General features: G+C 42.5%; 1 protein-coding gene across 1 annotated transcript in view; it reads right to left on the reverse strand.

The window, feature by feature from the left end:
* Window positions 1-19,517, reverse strand: part of GOT1 (glutamic-oxaloacetic transaminase 1) — a 33,871-nt gene that overhangs the window by 5,634 nt on the left and 8,720 nt on the right. Inside the window, 7 exon segments of the mRNA NM_001098541.2 lie at window positions 72-214; window positions 960-1,125; window positions 1,215-1,365; window positions 3,253-3,357; window positions 3,634-3,746; window positions 4,223-4,346; window positions 18,182-18,363. Of these exon segments, the coding sequence (NP_001092011.1) occupies window positions 72-214; window positions 960-1,125; window positions 1,215-1,365; window positions 3,253-3,357; window positions 3,634-3,746; window positions 4,223-4,346; window positions 18,182-18,363 (984 nt within the window).

A 19,517-nucleotide genomic window follows, 5' to 3' on the forward strand; every position in this document is an offset into this window, starting at 1 on the left:
AGGCAAGCGACTGAAAGGAATGTTGTGTGTCTACATGCACGCATGGGCTGGAGGTGGTGGGGGCCACTTACGGTTCAACCCAGTGAAGCTGAACATGCCAATTTGATCAGTGATGTGGTTCCAGGTCCCAGGGGTTTTGAGGGCTTCTAGTCGTGCCCTGAGTTCAGATCTCATGGACAGAATCCGGTCAGCCATTGTCTTCACATTACCTGTCCTGAAGCATGGACAGCGACATAAATACCAATCCAGACAGGAAAGATGGTACCCGAAAACACACAGGTTTAAAAACTCTAATTTAAACGACAGCTGACAATGGGATCATAACCTGCCTATTATGGCATGTGGATGTCTGGATGGGTGGATTAACATACCAGAGAGAGAGACTTAGGGGGCAGAAGGAAAGGACTGCATTTACTAGTGAGTCTAGTGCTAGTCTTGGGTATACTGGCTAGAATACACTCACATTTCAACTCAGGCTTCACTGAGGTGCTGCTATAGATATTAATAGGGTAATATGTTTCATCAGGACTTACTAAATAAAGATTGCAGATTTAGCTACTATATAAAAATTACTGTTCTAAAATAAGATAAAGTGTATGTAAATTACAGATAAAAACCAAGAGCTCCCAAACTGTTAAACTGCCTAGACGTTCGATATTCTATTTTGCTGGGAATACCTTCTTGGGTTTTCCAACTTCATGGGGAGGAAGACTGGGTGGGGGGGAAATTGGGGAAAACTACCATTCATCGAGTGCCCCCTCCTGTCTTCCAGGTGTTGTGTTATGCACATGTGAGGTAGATATCAGCCCCTGTTTTACAAATATCTGAGAGTCAAAGAAGTTAAAGTAATTTTATCCTGCTTCTGCCAAAATGAAAGGAAGAGACCCAGTTAAATGTACTGGGACAATTACTGTTCTGCACTCCCCACCCCCCGGCCCACCAGACTGGGAGCCCCTTACCATTCCTCAAAGAGCTCAGGGTTAGAGAGGGTGCTGGCCACAATTCGTGCTCCCTGGGCGGGGGGATTGGACCAAGTAATCCGCACGATCTTCTCCATCTGGGAAAGGACTTGCAGGATGCTCTCAGGTTCTTTTCCAACCACAGTCAGATTCCCGACTCTCTCATCTAAAGAGAGGGACCAGAATCAGCTGTGGCTGCTGAAGCAGGGAGTGATGCGAGGAGGTGGGGCTGTAACTCCTCAGGAGAGCACTCACTGTAGAGCCCGAAGTTCTTGGAGAAGGACTGGGCACAGAAGAACTCGAAGCCTTCAGACACAAAATAGCGAATGGCCCAGGCATCTCTCTCCAGGTTTCCAGATGCGAAGCCCTGATAGGCTGAGTCAAAGAAGGGGAACAGAAACCGGTGCTGCGGGGAAGGAAAGTGAGTCAGGGCAGGAAATCCTTCTGGCACCAACCTCAGACACTGGCCTTCCTTCCCCAGCTGATGCCTGGAGGGAATTTCAAATGCTGTCCATTTCTCCTATTTCTTGACTATATGCACCCAAGCACCACTTTACATCCATTTCTCTCTACAACCAACAAGTGTAACCTTTTCCGTAAACTTTACTTTTTAAAAGTAAATTGTCCTAGAGTGTCCCAATTCAGCTTAGAGAAACAGGGCTTACTTTTGATGCAAAGAGACAATGTCCTACATTGTGGATATTCCTCTGTGAATTTCTGGCGTGAGAGCCTTAGTCAAGTGTAGGCTTGGTATCCCCAGGGCTCCTCATGGGCTATTCTGCTAGGTACTCAAGAGGAAGGGAACAGAGTAGCCTCCATTCCTGTCACTCATCTCCTCAAAGAGCTCTCCACAGGGAACCTGCTTCTACAGCTGTGCTCTCTGAGTGGACACCACTTCCCTCCCCGGAACTGTCCAAATCTTTGGTTGTACTTTGATTCCCATCTCTTAGGTTTATCTTGACTAGGCGGGACTGGGGGGAATCTGGACTCCTAACTCTGCAGCTCATCCCCCACATCCTGGCACTCCCCAAGTCTCATCAGTCCTGTCTCTTCAGAGCTCCCAAATCCTTTTGCATCTCACTGAACCCACTGCTACCTACTTCATCCAGGTCACCATCAACTCCTACCTGGGCTATGGCAATGGTCTCCTAACTGCTCCCACGGCCTGTCTAGTCTTGCCTCTCTCTGACCCATTCCCTGCTATGACATCAGGGTGGCCTTAAGACCATGCACATCCAATCATGTCACTCCCCGACATCCAAGATTTCAGTGGCTCCCCACTGCCCTGAGAATAAAGTCCAAGCCTCAGCACAGACCCTGCCCCTATTCACTCTAGCCTCATCACTCACACTCCCCATGATGTCTGCCTGGGGCTTCTGACCATGCTCCGTCCTCTGCAGAGCACATCCCTTCCCTGTCAACCCCTGTCTGCTGATGCCTTCTTAGCTCCTCCCCATCCTACAGGACTCAACATAGAAACCACTGCTTCCAGGAAGGTTCCTGCCACCAACCCCCCAACTCCCACATATACACTGCCCAAAGTCTGGGCTATGTACCCCCCTATAACACTGTCAACACAGCTATCTCACAGCATCACAGCTGCCTTAGTACTCGTCCATCTCCCCAAACAGGCTGTCTGTCTTTGAGGGTAGGGACTGCATCTGCTCCATTCAATACTGTATTCCCACAGTGTCCAATACACAGCAGTTCCTTAATACGTATTCTACAAACTCATTAAGGAAGAATATACAGACTTTCAGCTAGGAATTCCCACCTAGAAAGTTACGCCAAAGAAATAATAAAAGGAAATTTTGTTACATAATTTTTCATCAGATCAAGCAATCTGAAGTAAACCTAAATATTCATCAGATGATTTACCCCATCCCTAATATGACATATCCATGAAAGGAATATAATATAGCTATGAAAAATGATGCTGCAAAATATTCAATGACATGTATATAAAGAAGTGAAAATGAAAAACAAATTGTGTTGCACAAAACAGTACAGACAAAATGATCTCATCTTTGTAAAACATATACATAAAACTAGACACACACACACACACACACACACACACACACACACACACACACAGTCTGACATTCTATCTACCAAAACATTAACAGTGTCTTTCTTTAGGTAATAAAATTTACAGTTAACACTTATTTTCTTCTTTGGACTTTTCTCCATTTTCCTAATTCCTCAGCAAACAGCAAACAGGTATTGCTTCTAAATACATTAAATAAGAATATATACTATTTTTTAAGAGATGCTCTGAAGGGGCAGTTACCTTCATGACAGAAGCAATCTGCTTCCACTGCTCCGGAGTTGGGTCAATCCCAGTTGGGTTGTGTGCACAGGCGTGGAGGACAACGATGGAGAACTCAGGAGCATTCTGAGGAGAAGGAAGCTATGTCAGCTCTGACACTGATGGGAATATTGGGAGACAGAGTCAGCAGCAGATTGGTCAGTGATGGAGGGCAAAGGGCAACCATATTCTTGTCACTCTTTCATGTCTCTTTTGTGCCCTCTCTCTTACATGCTATGTCAGAAACCACCATCAGGTATGGGGAAGGTGTCTCAGACTCCTTCACTTAGCAACTGGTCCAAAGACTTTGCCTGAGATTCCTGACACCATGCAATTCTCTACTTTTTCCTCTAAATCACCCACCTCCAGATCATTCAGGAAGCCCTGGAGGTCCAATCCTCTCTTCTCTGCATCCCAGTAGCGATAGGACCGAATGTCTTTAAAACCAGCAGCGGAAAACACAGCATTGTGATTCTCTGCATGCAAAGAAGTAAAAAGTTAAGCACTTTACAAACACTAGGAGGCATGAGTGGAAAGGATGCAAGTCAGCTTCCAGGGCCCTCCCAGGCTCAATGTCCACTGGGCATCATCCAGGCTGGGGGTTAAGATGTAGAGGAATGATTGTAACCAAGAACAAGTTCAACCAGTCACATTAATGCCAGACTTATATTCTACTACAATGATACTTCCTGCATCTACATTCTATGCCTCCTCTGGGGAGTTTCAACATAGCCTTGGTAGATACAAGTCTACTAAGAGTCTTGAGAAAGAGTATTCTTAACTTGATTTTGAGCAGCAGGTTTCTCATGCACTGCCATAACCCACTGTTCAAGCCATTCCCAACAGTCAGTTGTTCTAGGGCTGGATTACATTTTCTGTGTAACCAGGGAGAGTCATGAGGATAATTCTCTCTGGTTTCTGTTTTTCCTCTCACTTCAGCTGAAAGACTCACCCCAGGTTGGTGAGGACACATAGACAGGTGTGTTCTTGTTGTTTGTTCCATTGTACCAACGCGCTAAGAAATCAGCTCCAATTCGAAGTGCACCTGTTCCCCCCAAAGATTGCACACCTCCTACCTGAAAGAGAAGAAACAGGGTCACAGGCTGATAATGGTGAGGTCAGATAATATTTACAAAAATAAGGTAATAATGAGCACTTACTCTGTGCCTGCTCTGTGCTAAGGCTTTTAATTATTATCTCATCAAAACCTTACAACTACTACATGAAAAAGGTACTATGATTTGCCCATGTTTACAACTGAGGAAACTGAGGCTGAGAGAGGTGAAGAACCTTGCTCAAAGTTACCAGCTACTGAGCAGGAGTGCCAGTCTTCAACCCAGGAGGTCTGACACTAGAAGAAGCTTCCCTTCTGAACACAGAGGTAGAGGACACACCGAGGCCACATTAGTGTGTGTGTGTGTGTGTGTGCATGCACGCACATGCCTTGGAAGGCAAACCCATCTCTTCAGCACCCATCCTAAGATCAAACTTACCCTCTAGCATAAGCCTCTAAAACAGTGTTCCTAACTTGTCATTGACATCAATCTGTGCTACTCCTCATCTCTAGAATTCAGGCTTATTAATCCTTAGAAGTATGTTCTAACAAAACAGAGGTGATGCATGAGTACTACTTTCTTCTCCTTGGCTTCCTCTCATCTTTTTTTTTTTTTTCTTTTTGAGACAGTCTCATTCTGTCGCCTAGGTTGGAGTGCAGTGGCATGGTCTCAGCTAACTGCAACTTCCGCCTCCCAGGTTCAAGTGATTCTCCTGCCTCAGCCTCCCGAGTAGCTGGGACTACAGGCGCCTGCCACCATGCCCGGCTAATTTTTTGTATATTTAGTAGAGATGGAGTTTCACCATTTTGGCCAGGTTGGTCTCGAACTCCTGACCTTGTGATCTGCCTGCCTTGGCCTCTCAAACTGCTGGGATTACAGGTGTGAGCCACTGCGCCTGGCTGGCTTCCTCTCATCCTAAAGTGACCTAACATAGGCAATAATAAAAGCCATATTTTATTTATTTATTTATTTATTTATTTATTTATTTATTTTACTTTAAGTTCTGGGATATGTGTGCAGAATGTGCAGGTTTGTTACATAGCTATACATGTGCCATGGTGGTTTGTGGCACCCATCAACCCGTCATCTAGGTTTTAAGCCCTGCATGCATTAGGTATTTGTCCTAATGCTCTCCCTCCCCTTGCCTCCCACCCACTGATAGGCCCCCGTGTGTGATGTTCCCCTCCCTGTGTCCACGTGTTCTCATTGTTCAGCTCCCACTTTTAAGTGAGAACATGCAGTGTTTGGTTTTCTATTCCTATATTTTATCATTTACAAAATGCTTTCATGTATACTCAATGCCCACATGCCCTCTAAAGTCAAGTCTATATCCCCTGAAACATGAGGAACTGATTCAGAGACATGTTTTTCCCAAAGGATACACAGTTGTGAGTGGCACAGCTCAGCACAAATCCAGGTTTTCCATTCTAGATGGAGTCACTACATTCTTATGATGTAGTTCTCTGCCTATAGATCTTTGATTTTGCCTCTTCAAAATTCTAATTAGGTTTCAGCATAAGTCTCTCAGCAGAAAAATGTCATAAACCCCATGTTGCCCAATTTGACTAAAGGATTGAAGAGAAAGGAAGAAAAAGATCACATGAAAAAGTCTATCTAGCCGGGCGCAGTGGCTCACGCCTGTAATCCCAGCACTTTGGGAGGCCAAGGTGGGTGGATCACTTGAGCCCAGGAGTTTGAGACCAGCCTGGCCAACATGGTGAAACCCTGTCTCTCCTAAAAATACAAGAAAATTAGCTGGGCATGGTGGCACACACCTGTAATCTCAGCTACTCGGGAGGCTGAGACGTGAGAATCATTTGAACCTGGGAGGCAGAGGTTGCAGTGAGCCAAGATCGCACCACTGCCCTCCAGCCTGGGCAACACAATGAGACTCTGTCTCAAATAAATAAATAAATAAATAAATACAAGGAGGGACACACGCCAATCTTCTAACAGTGGCAACCTCTGGGGAGGGGTCCAAGGATGTAGGAATAGTGGTTGAAAGGGACTTTGGCCTAATCTATAAGTCGTTTTTTTAAAAATAAGATGAATGTATTCATGTATTAGTCATAAAATTTTACAATTTAAAACACCTATTTAGATGTCTGGGATTTACTATTAAATAATAATCCAGCTTTGGTGGAGGGCAGGGAGGCAGGGAGGCAGGGAGGCAGGGAGGCAGGGAGTGGGGTAGAAGGAAATACACAGGATTGACCCTATACAGATAATTGTTGAAGCTAGGTGATGGATACACAGGGATTCATTCTTTATACTGTTTTCTCTACTTTCATATAGATTTGAAATGTTCCATAATAAAAAGGTTTTTTTTGTGTTTTTTGTTTGTTTGTTTTTTGAGACAGAGTCTCGCTCTGTTGCCCAGGCTGGAGTGCAGTGGCACGATCTTGGCTTACTGCAACCTCCGCCTCCTAGGTTCAAGTGATTCTCCTGCCTCAGACTCCTGAGGAGCTGGGACTACAGGCACGTACCACCATACCCAGCTAATTTTTGTGTTTTTAGTACAGATGGGGTTTCACCATGTTGGTCAGGCTGCTCTCCAACTCCTGACCTCGTGATCCGCCTGCCTCGGCCTCCCAAAGTACTGGGATTACAGGCATGAGCCACCACGCCTGGCCAATAAAAAGGTTTTAAAACTCTTCTTAGAGAAGAAAAGCTTCCTAAATCTTTTCAAGAACCTAACATAACATTGCTGCTAAAAGACAACAAAAGGGAAAAAAGTAGAATGAGAGACCTAGATCGTACCTTGATGCTAACTTCCCAAGTAAACATTAATGAACAATATTAATCCAGCAGTACATTAAAATTACCCCCTTGATTGAGAGTCATCCCATGAATGGATTATAAGAGATATAAAACCAATCATGCTGCTAGATAGAGAAAACCCAAATGATCATGACAACAGGTAAGAAAAGCTTGGCTATTCCTGAGATAAATGCTTAGTAAAACAGGAAACAGTGGGTACTTCCTGAAAATGACTGAAAAAAATTCATTTAACCCATAAGTCAGCTTAAAAACAACGAATCGTTTAGTAGAAATCCCATTTAAGCCAACAACAAGGTAATGTTACCAATTATCGGCACTATTATGCACCAATGTTCTGTTTGTATTTATAGGTGTGAGCATCTGTGAAAGAATACTATCTGAAATATGAAATATAAGCAAAGTTGACATTCAAGGGGATGCAGAACTAAACATAGCTGTACATTACAGAGAGGGGCAAAGGCAGTGCACTGGGGTGAAAATGCTCAGTGTGTGTCAGATTTGGTGGACTAACTACTCTGTTATTTACAGTGATCCTTACTGAGCACTCATCCTTTGCTATTACTTTAAAAGTTTTGCCCCCACATTGTGGTTTACCTGAATTCTTTATGCAAATTGCTACCAAGATGATATAACACAAATGTGCATTTATTTTTTATGGATTTGTCATCCAGCTAAGTTGAATGTCAGTTTCATACATGACTTCACATTGCAGATACCTAAGCCACTCTAGAGTGCTAATACTTCCTAAGCAAATGAGCAAGACCTCCCTTGAACATGGTTTTAACTTCTGGAAACACGATAGATGCATAGATACCAGTGGAAACATTCCCAGGCATAATTTTTCATTTCCTGTGCTCAACTTTTAACTCCACCCTTTCTCTCCCACTACAGAAAGCAAATTCATTTTTTAAAAAATCAGTAGAATACATTAAAAATGTGCTTAGAAGAGATAAACCCACTCCACATTAACTAATCCTTGACATTCATGACATATATGACACTTGAAATATCAAATTCTCAAGAAGTTATCACTCCCTAAAAATATATTAAATACTGGATGGCTTCAGTGAAACACAAGTTGCTCTAAACATCAGCAACTAACAGAAACAAGTTTTTGGTGAATCAATAATATAGCAATGTGGTCATTCTGTGAACTGATTTTTGGCAAATTGTCCTACAGCCTAAGAATGTCCTGTACTTGTTATAAAGGAAAATAATAACATCAAAGGAAGTAAGTACAGACTTCTCAAGGAGCCAGGCAACTGGACCTGGGTAAACAAGAGTATCCAGAACAAGGGAAATCCAGGAAGACTTGGTATGAAGCTAGATAGAGCAGGCCTCTGTTGGACATGTCAGCATAAGATTGCTGGATTCTAGAACCCTTGTCTGGGATAACAATTTGCCGATACTATGACTTCACCATGAGGAGTAGGAGAGCAACCAGGAGCTGCCTGTGGCCAGAGCCATGCTGCATTCATCTGGGTGCCCCCAGCATCTCTCACGGCATCTGGCACATGGTACTACATAAGCATGTGCTGAACTAGATAAAGAAAGAAGACAGTGGTGAAAAGATCTGAGTCACAGCAGAAGCCCCAAGTCGCCTAGAGGCAATCAAAGCGAGAGTGGGATGTCATGATGTGACAATGAGTTATGGCCCATGAGCCCTCCTTTCTACAATGCTCAGTAATCTCAAAGCTGAAACAGCACTATGCCGGAGATGAAAAATGGACATTTCTGTCTGGATCCTAAGATCTGAAAGTGGAAAAGTAATACAAGGCAGTGAGGAGTCTAGAAAATAGGTCTCCTCAAAATGGGTAAAGGATCTGGAAATGTTGAATCTGGAGAAGAAAAATCTAAGGGAAGAAACAATTACTGTTGGTTTACTTGTTCACTCATTCTTTCATTTATGTCTCGTCTTTAAGTTTTGGCTCAAATGTCATTTCTATTTCTATCATAACCACCCTAGTTAAAACTGTATCCACTCCTAGAATTCCTAACATGCCTCCTCCTGCTCTATTTTTATAGCATTTATCATCTTTAGTATACTACATCATTTTCTTATTGATATAGTCAAAAAGATTACATTTAGAGTCTGTTCCTCTCCCCGAAACTGAATGCAAGGGCAGGGGATTCTGTGTGTTTGAGTCACTGCTGTGCTCCAGCATCTAGAACAGTGCCTGGCTCTAGTAGTGGGCATCTGATGACTAAAGGAATGAATGAATCCCAACCTTTGGAACCTGAGGTACCTGGATAGGAGCCAAATGCTGAAAATCTGCAAGGTAAATAAGCAATGATCCCTGCCCTGGGGAAAGTTAGGGCCTTGTGGGAGATGAAGACTTATAAAATTATCCATTATAGTAAGAACAGTTAAGTACTGTTATTCCCAAGCTGTGAACAAAGTCCTGTGATAACTCAGAGAGCTTAAACAACAAGCTCTGCCTAAAATACCTAAGGATTCAGTATGGAAGTGACCCTTGATCAGCTATTGAAGGACTTAGAGGTGGGGACTGGATAGCTAGAGCAGTAAGGGAGGGCATTCCAAATGGAGAGAAGGGCCAGGCAAAGGTTCTTAGTCTTGACAGGGCCCAGTAGGTCTAGAAAACAGCAAGGCTCTTAGAATGTCAGGACCTCTAGTGGAGTGAGGGGAAATCAGCAACTGTAAGAACAGGATGAAGACTGTCACCTGTCACCTACTTTCACTGCATGCCAAGCTCAAAGTCTGGATTTTACCCTACAGGCAACGAGGGAGCTATGGGCGGTGGGGGTGGGGAGTGGGAACAGGTGACATGAGTAGCTTGTTTTGCCAAGGAAGGTCATCCTGGCTGCAGCATGCAGAATGTACTAAAACAGGGAAGAGACTAGAGGCAGGAAGGTAAATTAAGAGGCTATTAGTGAACTAAGACAGCAGCCTGGGAATGGTGAGGCCTTCCAAGCAGAAGAAAGGCTCAGAGCTCGAACAGAAGGCAGCAGAAACCTCTGCAGACTTAAATGTCCCTGTCTGACAGCTTTGAAGAGAGTAGTGGTTCTCTCAGCACGGAGTTTCAGATCTAAGAACGGACAGCCTGCCTCCTCAAGTGGGTCCCTGACCCCTGAGTAGCCTAACTGGGAGGCACCCCCCAGTAGGGGCAGACTGATACCTCACATGGCCGGGTACCCCTCTGAGACGAAACTTCCAGAGGAACGATCAGGCAGCAACATTTGCTGTTCACCAATATTCCCTGTTCTGCAGCCTCCGCTGCTGATACCCAGGCAAACAAGGTCTGGAGTGGACCGCCAGCAAACTCCAACAGATCTGCAGCTGAGGGTCCTGACTGTTAAAAGGATAACTAACAAACAGAAAGGACATCCACACCAAAAACGCATCTGTATGTTACCATCATCAAAGACCAAAGGTAGATAAAACCACAAAGATGGGGAAAAAACAGAGCAGAAAAACTGAAAATTCTAAAAATCAGAGTGCCTCTCCTCCTCCAAAGGAATGCAGCTCCTCACCAGCAACGGAACAAAGCTGGATGGAGAATGACTTTGACGAGTTGAGAGAAGAAGGCTTCAGAAGATCAAACTTCTCTGAGCTAAAGGAGGAAGTTCGAACCCATCGCAAAGAAGTTAAAAACCTTGAAAAAAAATTAGATGAATGGCTAACTAGAATAACCAATGCAGAGGTCCTTAAAGGACCTGATGGAGCTGAAAACCATGGCACGAGAACTACGTGATGAATGCACAAGTTTCAGTAGCCGATTCGATCAACTGGAAGAAAGGGTATCAGTGATGGAAGATCAAATGAATGAAATGAAGTGAGAAGAGAAGTTTAGAGAAAAAAGAATAAAAAGAAATGAACAAAGCCTCCAAGAAATATGGGACTATGTGAAAAGACCAAATCTACATCTGATTGGTGTACCTGAAAGTGACGGGGAGAATGGAACCAAGTTGGAAAACACTCTGCAGGATATTATCCAGGAGAAGTTCCCCAACCTAGCAAGGCAGGCCAACATTCAGATTCAGGAAATACAGAGAATGCCATGAAGATACTCCTCAAAAACAGCAACTCCAAGACACATAATTGTAAGATTCACCAAAGTTGAAATGAAGGAAAAAAATGTTAAAGGCAGCCAGAAAGAAAGGTCGGGTTACCCACAAAGGGAAGCCCATCAGACTAACAGCTGATCTCTCAGCAGAAACTCTACAAGCCAGAAGAGAGTGGGGGCCAATATTCAACATTCTTAAAGAAAAGAATTTTCAACCCAGAATTTCATATCCAGCCAAACTAAGCTTCATAAGTGAAGGAGAAATAAAATCCTTTACAGACAAGCAAATGCTGAGAGATTTTGTCACCACGAGGCCTGCCCTACAAGAGCTCCTGAAGGAAGCACTAAATATGGAAAGGAACAACCGGTACCAGCCACTGCAAAAACATGCCAAATTGTAAAGACCATCGAGGCTAGGAAGAAACTGCATCAACTAACATGCAAAATAAGCAGCTAACATCATAATAACAGGATCAAATTCACACATAACAATATTAACCTTAAATGTAAATGGGCTAAATGCTCCAATTAAAAGACACAGACTGGCAAATTGGATAAAGAGTCAAGACCCATCAGTGTGCTGTATTCAGGAAACCCATCTCACGTGCAGAGACATACATGGGCTCAAAATAAAGGGATGGAGGAAGATCTACCAAGCAAATGGAAAACAAAAAAGGCAGGGGTTGCAATCCTAGTCTCTCATAAAACAGACTTTAAACCAACAAAGATCAAAAGAGATAAAGAAGGCCATTACATAATTGTAAAGGGATCAATTCAACAAGAAGAGCTACCTATCCTAAATATATATGCACCCAATACAGGAGCACCCAGATTCATAAAGCAAGTCCTTAGGGACCTACAAAGGGACTTAGACTCCCATACAATAATAATAGGAGACTTTAACACCCCACTGTCAACATTAGACAGATCAATGAAGACGGAAAGTTAACAAGGATATCCAGGAATTGAACTCAGCTCTGCATCAAGAGGACCTAATAGACATCTACAGAACTCTCCACCCCAAATCAACAGAATATACATTCTTCTCAGCACCACACCACACTTATTTCAAAATTGACCACATAGTTGGAAGTAAAGCTCTCCTCAGCAAATGTAAAAGAACAGAAATTATAACAAACTGTCTCTCAGACCACAGTGCAATCAAACTAGAACTCAGGATTAAGAAACTCACTCAAAACCGCTCAACTGCATGAAAACTGAACAACCTGCTCCTGAATGACTACTGGGTACATAAGGAAATGAAGGCAGACATAAAGGTGTTCTTTGAAACCACCGAGAACAAAGACACAACATACCAGAATCTCTGGGACACATTTAAAGCAGTGTGTAGAGGGAAATTTATAGCACTAAATGCCCACAAGAGAAAGCAGGAAAGATCTAAAATTCACACCCTAACATCACAATTAAAAGAACTAGAGAAGCAAGAGCAAACCCATTCAAAAGCTAGCAGAAGGCAAGAAATAACTAAGATCAGAGCAGAACTGAAGGAGATAGAGACACAAAAAACCCTTCAAAAAATCAATGAATCCAGGAGCTGGTTTTTTGAAAAGATCAACAAAATTGATAGACTGCTAGCAAGACTAATAAAGAAGAAAAGAGAGAAGAATCAAATAGACGCAATAAAAAATGATAAAGGGGATATCACCACCGATCCCACAGAAATACAAACTACCATCAGAGAATACTACAAACACCTCTATGGAAATAAACTAGAAAATCTAGAAGAAATGGATAAATTCCTCGACACATACACCCTCCCAAGACTAAACCAGAAAGAAGTTGAATCTCTGAATAGACCAATAACAGGCTCTGAAATTGAGGCAGTAATTAATAGCTTACCAACCAAAAAAAGTCCAGGACCAGACGGATTCACAGCCGAATTCTACCAGAGATACAAGGAGGAGCTGGTACCATTCCTTCTGAAACTATTCCAATCAATAGAAAAAGAGGAAATCCTCCCTAACTCATTTTATGAGGCCAGCATCATCCTGATACCAAAGCCTGGCAGAGACACAACCAAAAAAGAGAATTTTAGACCAATATCCCTGATGAACATCGATGCAAAAATCCTCAATAAAATGCTGGCAAACCAAATCCAGCAGCACATCAAAAAGCTTATCCACCATGATCAAGTGGGCTTCATCCCTGGGATGCAAGGCTATTTCAACATACACAAATCAATAAACGTAATCCAGCATATAAACAGAACCAAAGCCAAAAACCACATGATTATCTCAATAGATGCAGAAAAGGCCTTTGACAAAATTCAACAGCCCTTCATGCTAAAAACTCTCAATAAATTACGTATTGATGGGACGTATCTCAAAATAATAAGAGCTATCTATGACAAACCCACAGCCAATATCATACTGAATGGGCAAAAACTGGAAGCATTCCCTTTGAAAACGGGCACAAGACAGGGATGTCCTCTCTCACCACTCCTATTCAACATAGTGTTGAAAGTTCTGGCCAGGGCAATCAGGCAGGAGAAAGAAATAAAGGGTATTCAATTAGGAAAAGAGGAAGTCAAATTGTCCCTATTTGCAGATGACATGATTGTGTAACTAGAAAACCCCATCGTCTCACCACAAAATCTCCTTAAGCTGATGAGCCACTTCAGCAAAGTCTCAGGATACAAAATCAATGTGCAAAAATCACAAGCATTCTTATACACCAATAACAGACAAATAGAGAGCCAAATCATGAGTGAACTACCATTCACAATTGCTTCAAAGAGAATAGAATACCTAGGAATCCAACTTACAAGGGATGTGAAGGACCTCTTCAAGGAGAACTACAAACCACTGCTCAACGAAATAAAAGAGGATACAAACAAATGGAAGAACATTCCATGCTCACGGATAGGAAGAATCAATATCATGAAAATGGCCATACTGTACAAGGTAATTTATAGATTCAATGCCATTCCCATCAACCTACCAATGACTTTCTTCACGGAATTGGGAAAAACTACTTTAAAGTTCATATGGAACCAAAAAACAGCCCCCATTGCCAAGTCAATCCTAAGCTGGAGGCATCATGCTACTTGACTTCAAACTATACTACAAGGCTACAGTAACCAAAACAGCATGGTACTGGTACCAAAACAGAGATACAGACCAATGGAGCAGAACAGAGCCCTCAGAAATAATACCACACATCTACAATTATCTGATCTTTGACAAACCTGACAAAAACAAGAAATGGGGAAAGGATTCCCTATTTAACAAATGGTGCTGGGAAAACTGGCTAGACATATGTAGAAAGCTGAAACTGGATCCCTTCCTTACACCTTATACAAAAATTAATTCAAGATGGATTAAAGACTTAAATGTTAGACCTAAAACCATAAAAACCCTAGAAGAAAACCTAGGCAATACTATTCAGGACATAGGCATGGGCAAGGACTTCATGTCTTAAACACCAAAAGCAATGTCAACAAAGGCCAAAATTGACAAATGGGATCTAATTAAACTCAAGAGCTTCTGCACAGCAAAAGAATCTACCATCAGAGTGAACAGGCAACCTACAGAATGGGAGAACATTTTTGCAATCTACTCATCTGACAAAGGACTAATATCCAGAATCTACAAAGAACTCAAACAAATTTACAAGAAAAAAACAAACAACCCCATCAACAAGTGGGCAAAGGATATGAACAGACACTTCTCAAAAGAAGACATTTATGCAGCCAACAGACACATGAAAAAATGCTCATCGTCACTGGCCATCAGAGAAATGCAAATCAAAACCACAATGAGATACCATCTCACACCAGTTAGAATGGTGATCATTAAAAAGTCAGGAAACAACAGGTGCTGGAGAGGATGTGGAGAAATAGGAACACTTTTACACTGTTGGTGGGACTGTAAACTAGTTCAACCATTGTGGAAGATAGTGTGGCGATTCCTCAGGGATCTAGAACTAGAAATACCATTTTCCCAGCCATCCCATTACTGGGTATATACCCAAAGGATTATAAATCATGCTGCTATAAAGACACATGCATACATATGTTTATTGCAGCACTATTCACAATAGCAAAGACTTGGAACCAACCCAAATGTCCATCAATGATAGACTGGATTAAGAAAATGTGGCACATATAAAAGGATGAGTTCATGTCCTTTGTAGGGACATGGATGAAGCTGGAAACCATCATTCTCAGCAAACTATCGCAAGGACAAAAAACCAAATGCTGCATGTTCTCACTCATAGGTGGGAATTGAACAATGAGAACACTTGGACACAGGAAGGAGAACATCACACACGGGTCCTGTTGTGGGGTGTGGAGAGGGGGGAGGGATAGCATTAGGAGATATACCTAATGTAAATGATGAGTTAATGGGTGCAGCACACCAACATGGCACATGTATACATATGTAACAAACCTGCATGTTATGCACATGTACCCTACAACTTAAAGTATAATAAAAAAATATGTATTTTTTATATATATATATCTTTATATATATATATATATAAAGAAAGGCTCAGAGCTCAATAACCACTGGTACCCACAGTGATGTATTAATAGATGCCAAGAGAGTATCCAAAAAGTATATCTTCAAATATTTGCTGCCATGAAGATGGCCTTTTAAAATTGTTTTATGATCAAAAATATAAAACAGGAGAAACTAGACTAAGAGGGAGGGCTACGTTCCCAGGGTCAAGGCTACAAAAAATAGCCTTAAGTCTTACAGTGTAAGTCATCAAATGGAGATCAATGGGCAGAGGAACAGCATCTGCCCAACATAGTTAACAACTATATAAGAAATGCAGTATTAGAGGAAGAAACTCCCCAACATGGAATCTCTGTTTTCATTTGTCAGCAACAGAATTCCAACTAATTTATTTAGTTTCAGAAGAGAGGCCCCAGTGGCCTATGTTCCCCACTTTCTTTTTTTTTTTTTTTCTTTTCTTTTGAGACAGGGTCCCATTCTGTTGCCCAGGCTGGAATGCAGTGGTGCAATCATGGCTCACTGCAGCCTCCACTTCTTGGGGTCAAGCAATCTTCCCACCTCAGTCTCCCAAGTACCTGGGACTACAGATGCATGCCACCATGCCCGGCTAATTTTTGTATTTCCTTGTAGAGACGGGTTTTTGCCATGTTACTCAGGCTGGTCTTGAACTCCTGAGCTCAAGTAATCTGCCCACCTTGGCCTCCCGAAGTGCTGGGATTACAGGCGTGCATCACCATGCCTGGCCAGTTCCCCACTTTCAAACTTCATTAGGATTCTCCTCCACCTCTGCAGAAACACTGGATTTTCAGAAAAACTTACCAATATGATTAATAATCTCTATACTCTTAACTATTCTAACCATATGACTTCAGTTCATTGAGGCAAATCATAGTCTCTCATTCCAATCTATACAAAACCTTAATGAAGTTCATTACTTGCCTAACCATGGACCTGAGTCCCAAGACCTTCACCAGGGCCTTCCCTGCTTCCTGGTACATGTACAAATGTATGGGTGTGCAACCTTTATTGTCCTCTGCCGTTCTGCTTATCAGGGCATCTGGGTAACATGATATATAAAAGGAAAACCTACTGTACACAGCATGTGGGGAATAAATCAGATGACTCCAAGATGTGGTTTCCTCAATGCATGAACTACAGGCTACCTCACAACACTGACCCAGGGGAATGATAATGGCCACTGGTTTAAACTGTGCAATTCCCAACTGGACTAGTGCAAAAATCTGAGCTCTTCTTTTTCCCACCCACCCAATCAGACTTATCTTCTTCAAACAACACTTTTATTGGGTAACTCCTCTGCTCCAACCTTCAGTTGGCTTCTCCTGCCCTGGCTGCCAGAATCAGCCTGCCTAACCTATCCAACATGTTCCCAGCTCTCATCAGGTAGGTCTCTTTACAAGCTAGACCTGCTTAGCTCTTGCCTCTGTCCCTGGACTCCTACCATTCAAGATGAATATCCTTCCTCTTGCCCCTCTTCCATATTTTATGGTTCTCAAAACTGGCTATACTTTGAAAACACCTGGGGAGTATTTAAAAAATATGCCCATGGGGGAGAAGAAAAGGGAGTGAAAGAGAGGGGAGAAGGGTGGTGCCTCCAAGATTCTGATTTACCTGGCCTGGCATGGGGTCCACAGGGCCCAGCCACAGTATGTTTTTAAAAACTCCCCAGGTAATACTAATATCCAGCTGGAGCTGAGAACCAGTGTCCCGGCCTCGCTCACACATTCTGTAAGATTCAGCTCAAGTGCCATCTCCAGCACTCATAGGTCTCCCTCCCCTCTGAATTCCTACAACACTGAGAATCTGTTCCACTTCCTGGAACACACAGCCTATCTCGCTGTGTCTACTTCCAAATGTGTTCTTCCTCCATGTATCTCCAGTTACACATAGACTATATACCAGGAAGCACTTAAATGATAGATGCTGAGATCAACAGTAGAAGTATTAAAGAATATTAGAACTGGCAGGGACTTTAGACAGCATCTACTAGTAGCTCCTGAACCCTTGAAGGGCCACAGACACCTTTTGAAAATCTGATAAAAGCTATGCACCTTCTCCCAAGAAATAAGTACACACAAAATTCTGCATATAATTTCAGGGGACTCAGAGGCCCCTTAAACAATTCCCTACGCAAGTGCTCCTCATGGGATCACAGAATCGCACTATGTGGTCATTTTCTAACATGTGTATGTGAGCCCAGAGGGCTCAATGACTTGCCTATGATCAAAAGTAGTGGCAGAGTTGGATCTAGAACCCTGGTGTCTTTATCACTCCATTGAATTCTTTCTACTTGGCATCTCCACTGACTGCTTCAAATGCAGTAGCTAAAATCTGATGATCTACTGGGCAAAACTGAACAAGTGAAAAAGCCGTGCTTTGTACATGGCCACATTATTTGCGCTATCAGGTTCCTGAACTCGCGCTACAGAAACACTTATTCATTGGCAGTTCAATAGACATAACGCCTAATATTTTAAACAAACTGTATTCTCAACATCTTTTTACTTTCAGTTTCTAAAGAGAAAATACATCCTTACCCAAAACTTACCCGCTTCTCCTTGAGAGCTGGGCTGTCATCCCCAAGGGCAAGACGAGAAGCACAGCTCCGGAACTCGGCCAGGCCCAGGATTGGCAGATACTCGTGATTTAGGCTATTGTCATTAGCAATCTTCTGCTCCACTTTCTTCACTACTGGCAAAACCCAGGGATGGCAGTCATCCGTGCGATATGCTGGAGAATGGAAAAGAGTTATACATAGTGGAGGCTCATGCTGTGTCCAAGTTAAGAGTTTGTAACTGTGAACTAGGAGAATCCCACCACCTTCCAGTCAAAACAGAACAGTGAAGGAAATTGGAGAAAAGTTTGTTCACTTACTGAGTACCTAATTTGAGCCAAGCATTGGGCTAGGTGCTGGGCAAACATAAGGGCAGATGTGGTCCCCATCCTTGTGGAACTTACAGCTCTTAACTATGTGACCTCCAAAAAGTAGAATGCTGAAATAAAACTGGGACATCACAGAGCCTGGTCACATGAGAAAGTACATAGAAAAGCACTCTGCAAAGCAAAAAGCATCTTGCAAATGTCATGTCAATATCACTAGTGCACTGAGGTCTCTAGGCCATTGGCCCAGCAGTCTTCTTCCTTCTGCATCTCCCCAAGAGACTTCCAGAAAAAGCCTAGGTGCTACTTCCACATGAACCTGGCACCTTTAACACAAACATGGAGAAGGAGTGGAAGAAGGCCCACCACTCCTCTTGTCCCAGAGGAACAGAAATAAGACGAATGATAAGCAAATGCCCTGACGATTTCAATGACAGGTGACACAATCACCCAAGGACCCACTTAAACACATCTTTATCCTCTCTCTGTATTTTGACCTCAGCCAGTGTTTACCCTTCTGACTTCATCCCACTTCATCTGCCTCACCCTTTCATTGATCTATTTCACAATATTTAATCCTGCTCTACAGTAAACCTCTAAGCATTTCCTCTTCCTCTGAAAGTATTTTTAAGTCACTCTGAGTTATCCAGCACCAATTTTTTTCCCTACACTATTCTATGATTATGTTAGGATTAGAGCTTTACAGGGCAGTTACTTTAGCTTTGCACCCACGCCAATAATCTGTCCAAGTAGGATTCCTGGCAGGGGTCATTTGCCTCTCTGTTTGAATGTTTAGGTCCTCAATAATCCTACACTTACGCAAGTGATTTTGAAATGGAAACAAAATTTTAGAGTGATACTGATTTTTATTTTCTTGATTTCTGCCCAAAATTAATCCCTGACTTAAAAAAAAATTACATTTTAGGGTTGTTGTTACCATTTACTGAACAACACGTGTTGATTGTAGAAAATTGGGAAAAGCCCAGAAGGTAAAAAATAAACAT

The sequence above is a fragment of the Pan troglodytes genome, chromosome 8 (assembly GCF_028858775.2).
Source record: "Pan troglodytes isolate AG18354 chromosome 8, NHGRI_mPanTro3-v2.0_pri, whole genome shotgun sequence".
NCBI classification, from domain to species: Eukaryota; Metazoa; Chordata; class Mammalia; order Primates; family Hominidae; genus Pan; species Pan troglodytes.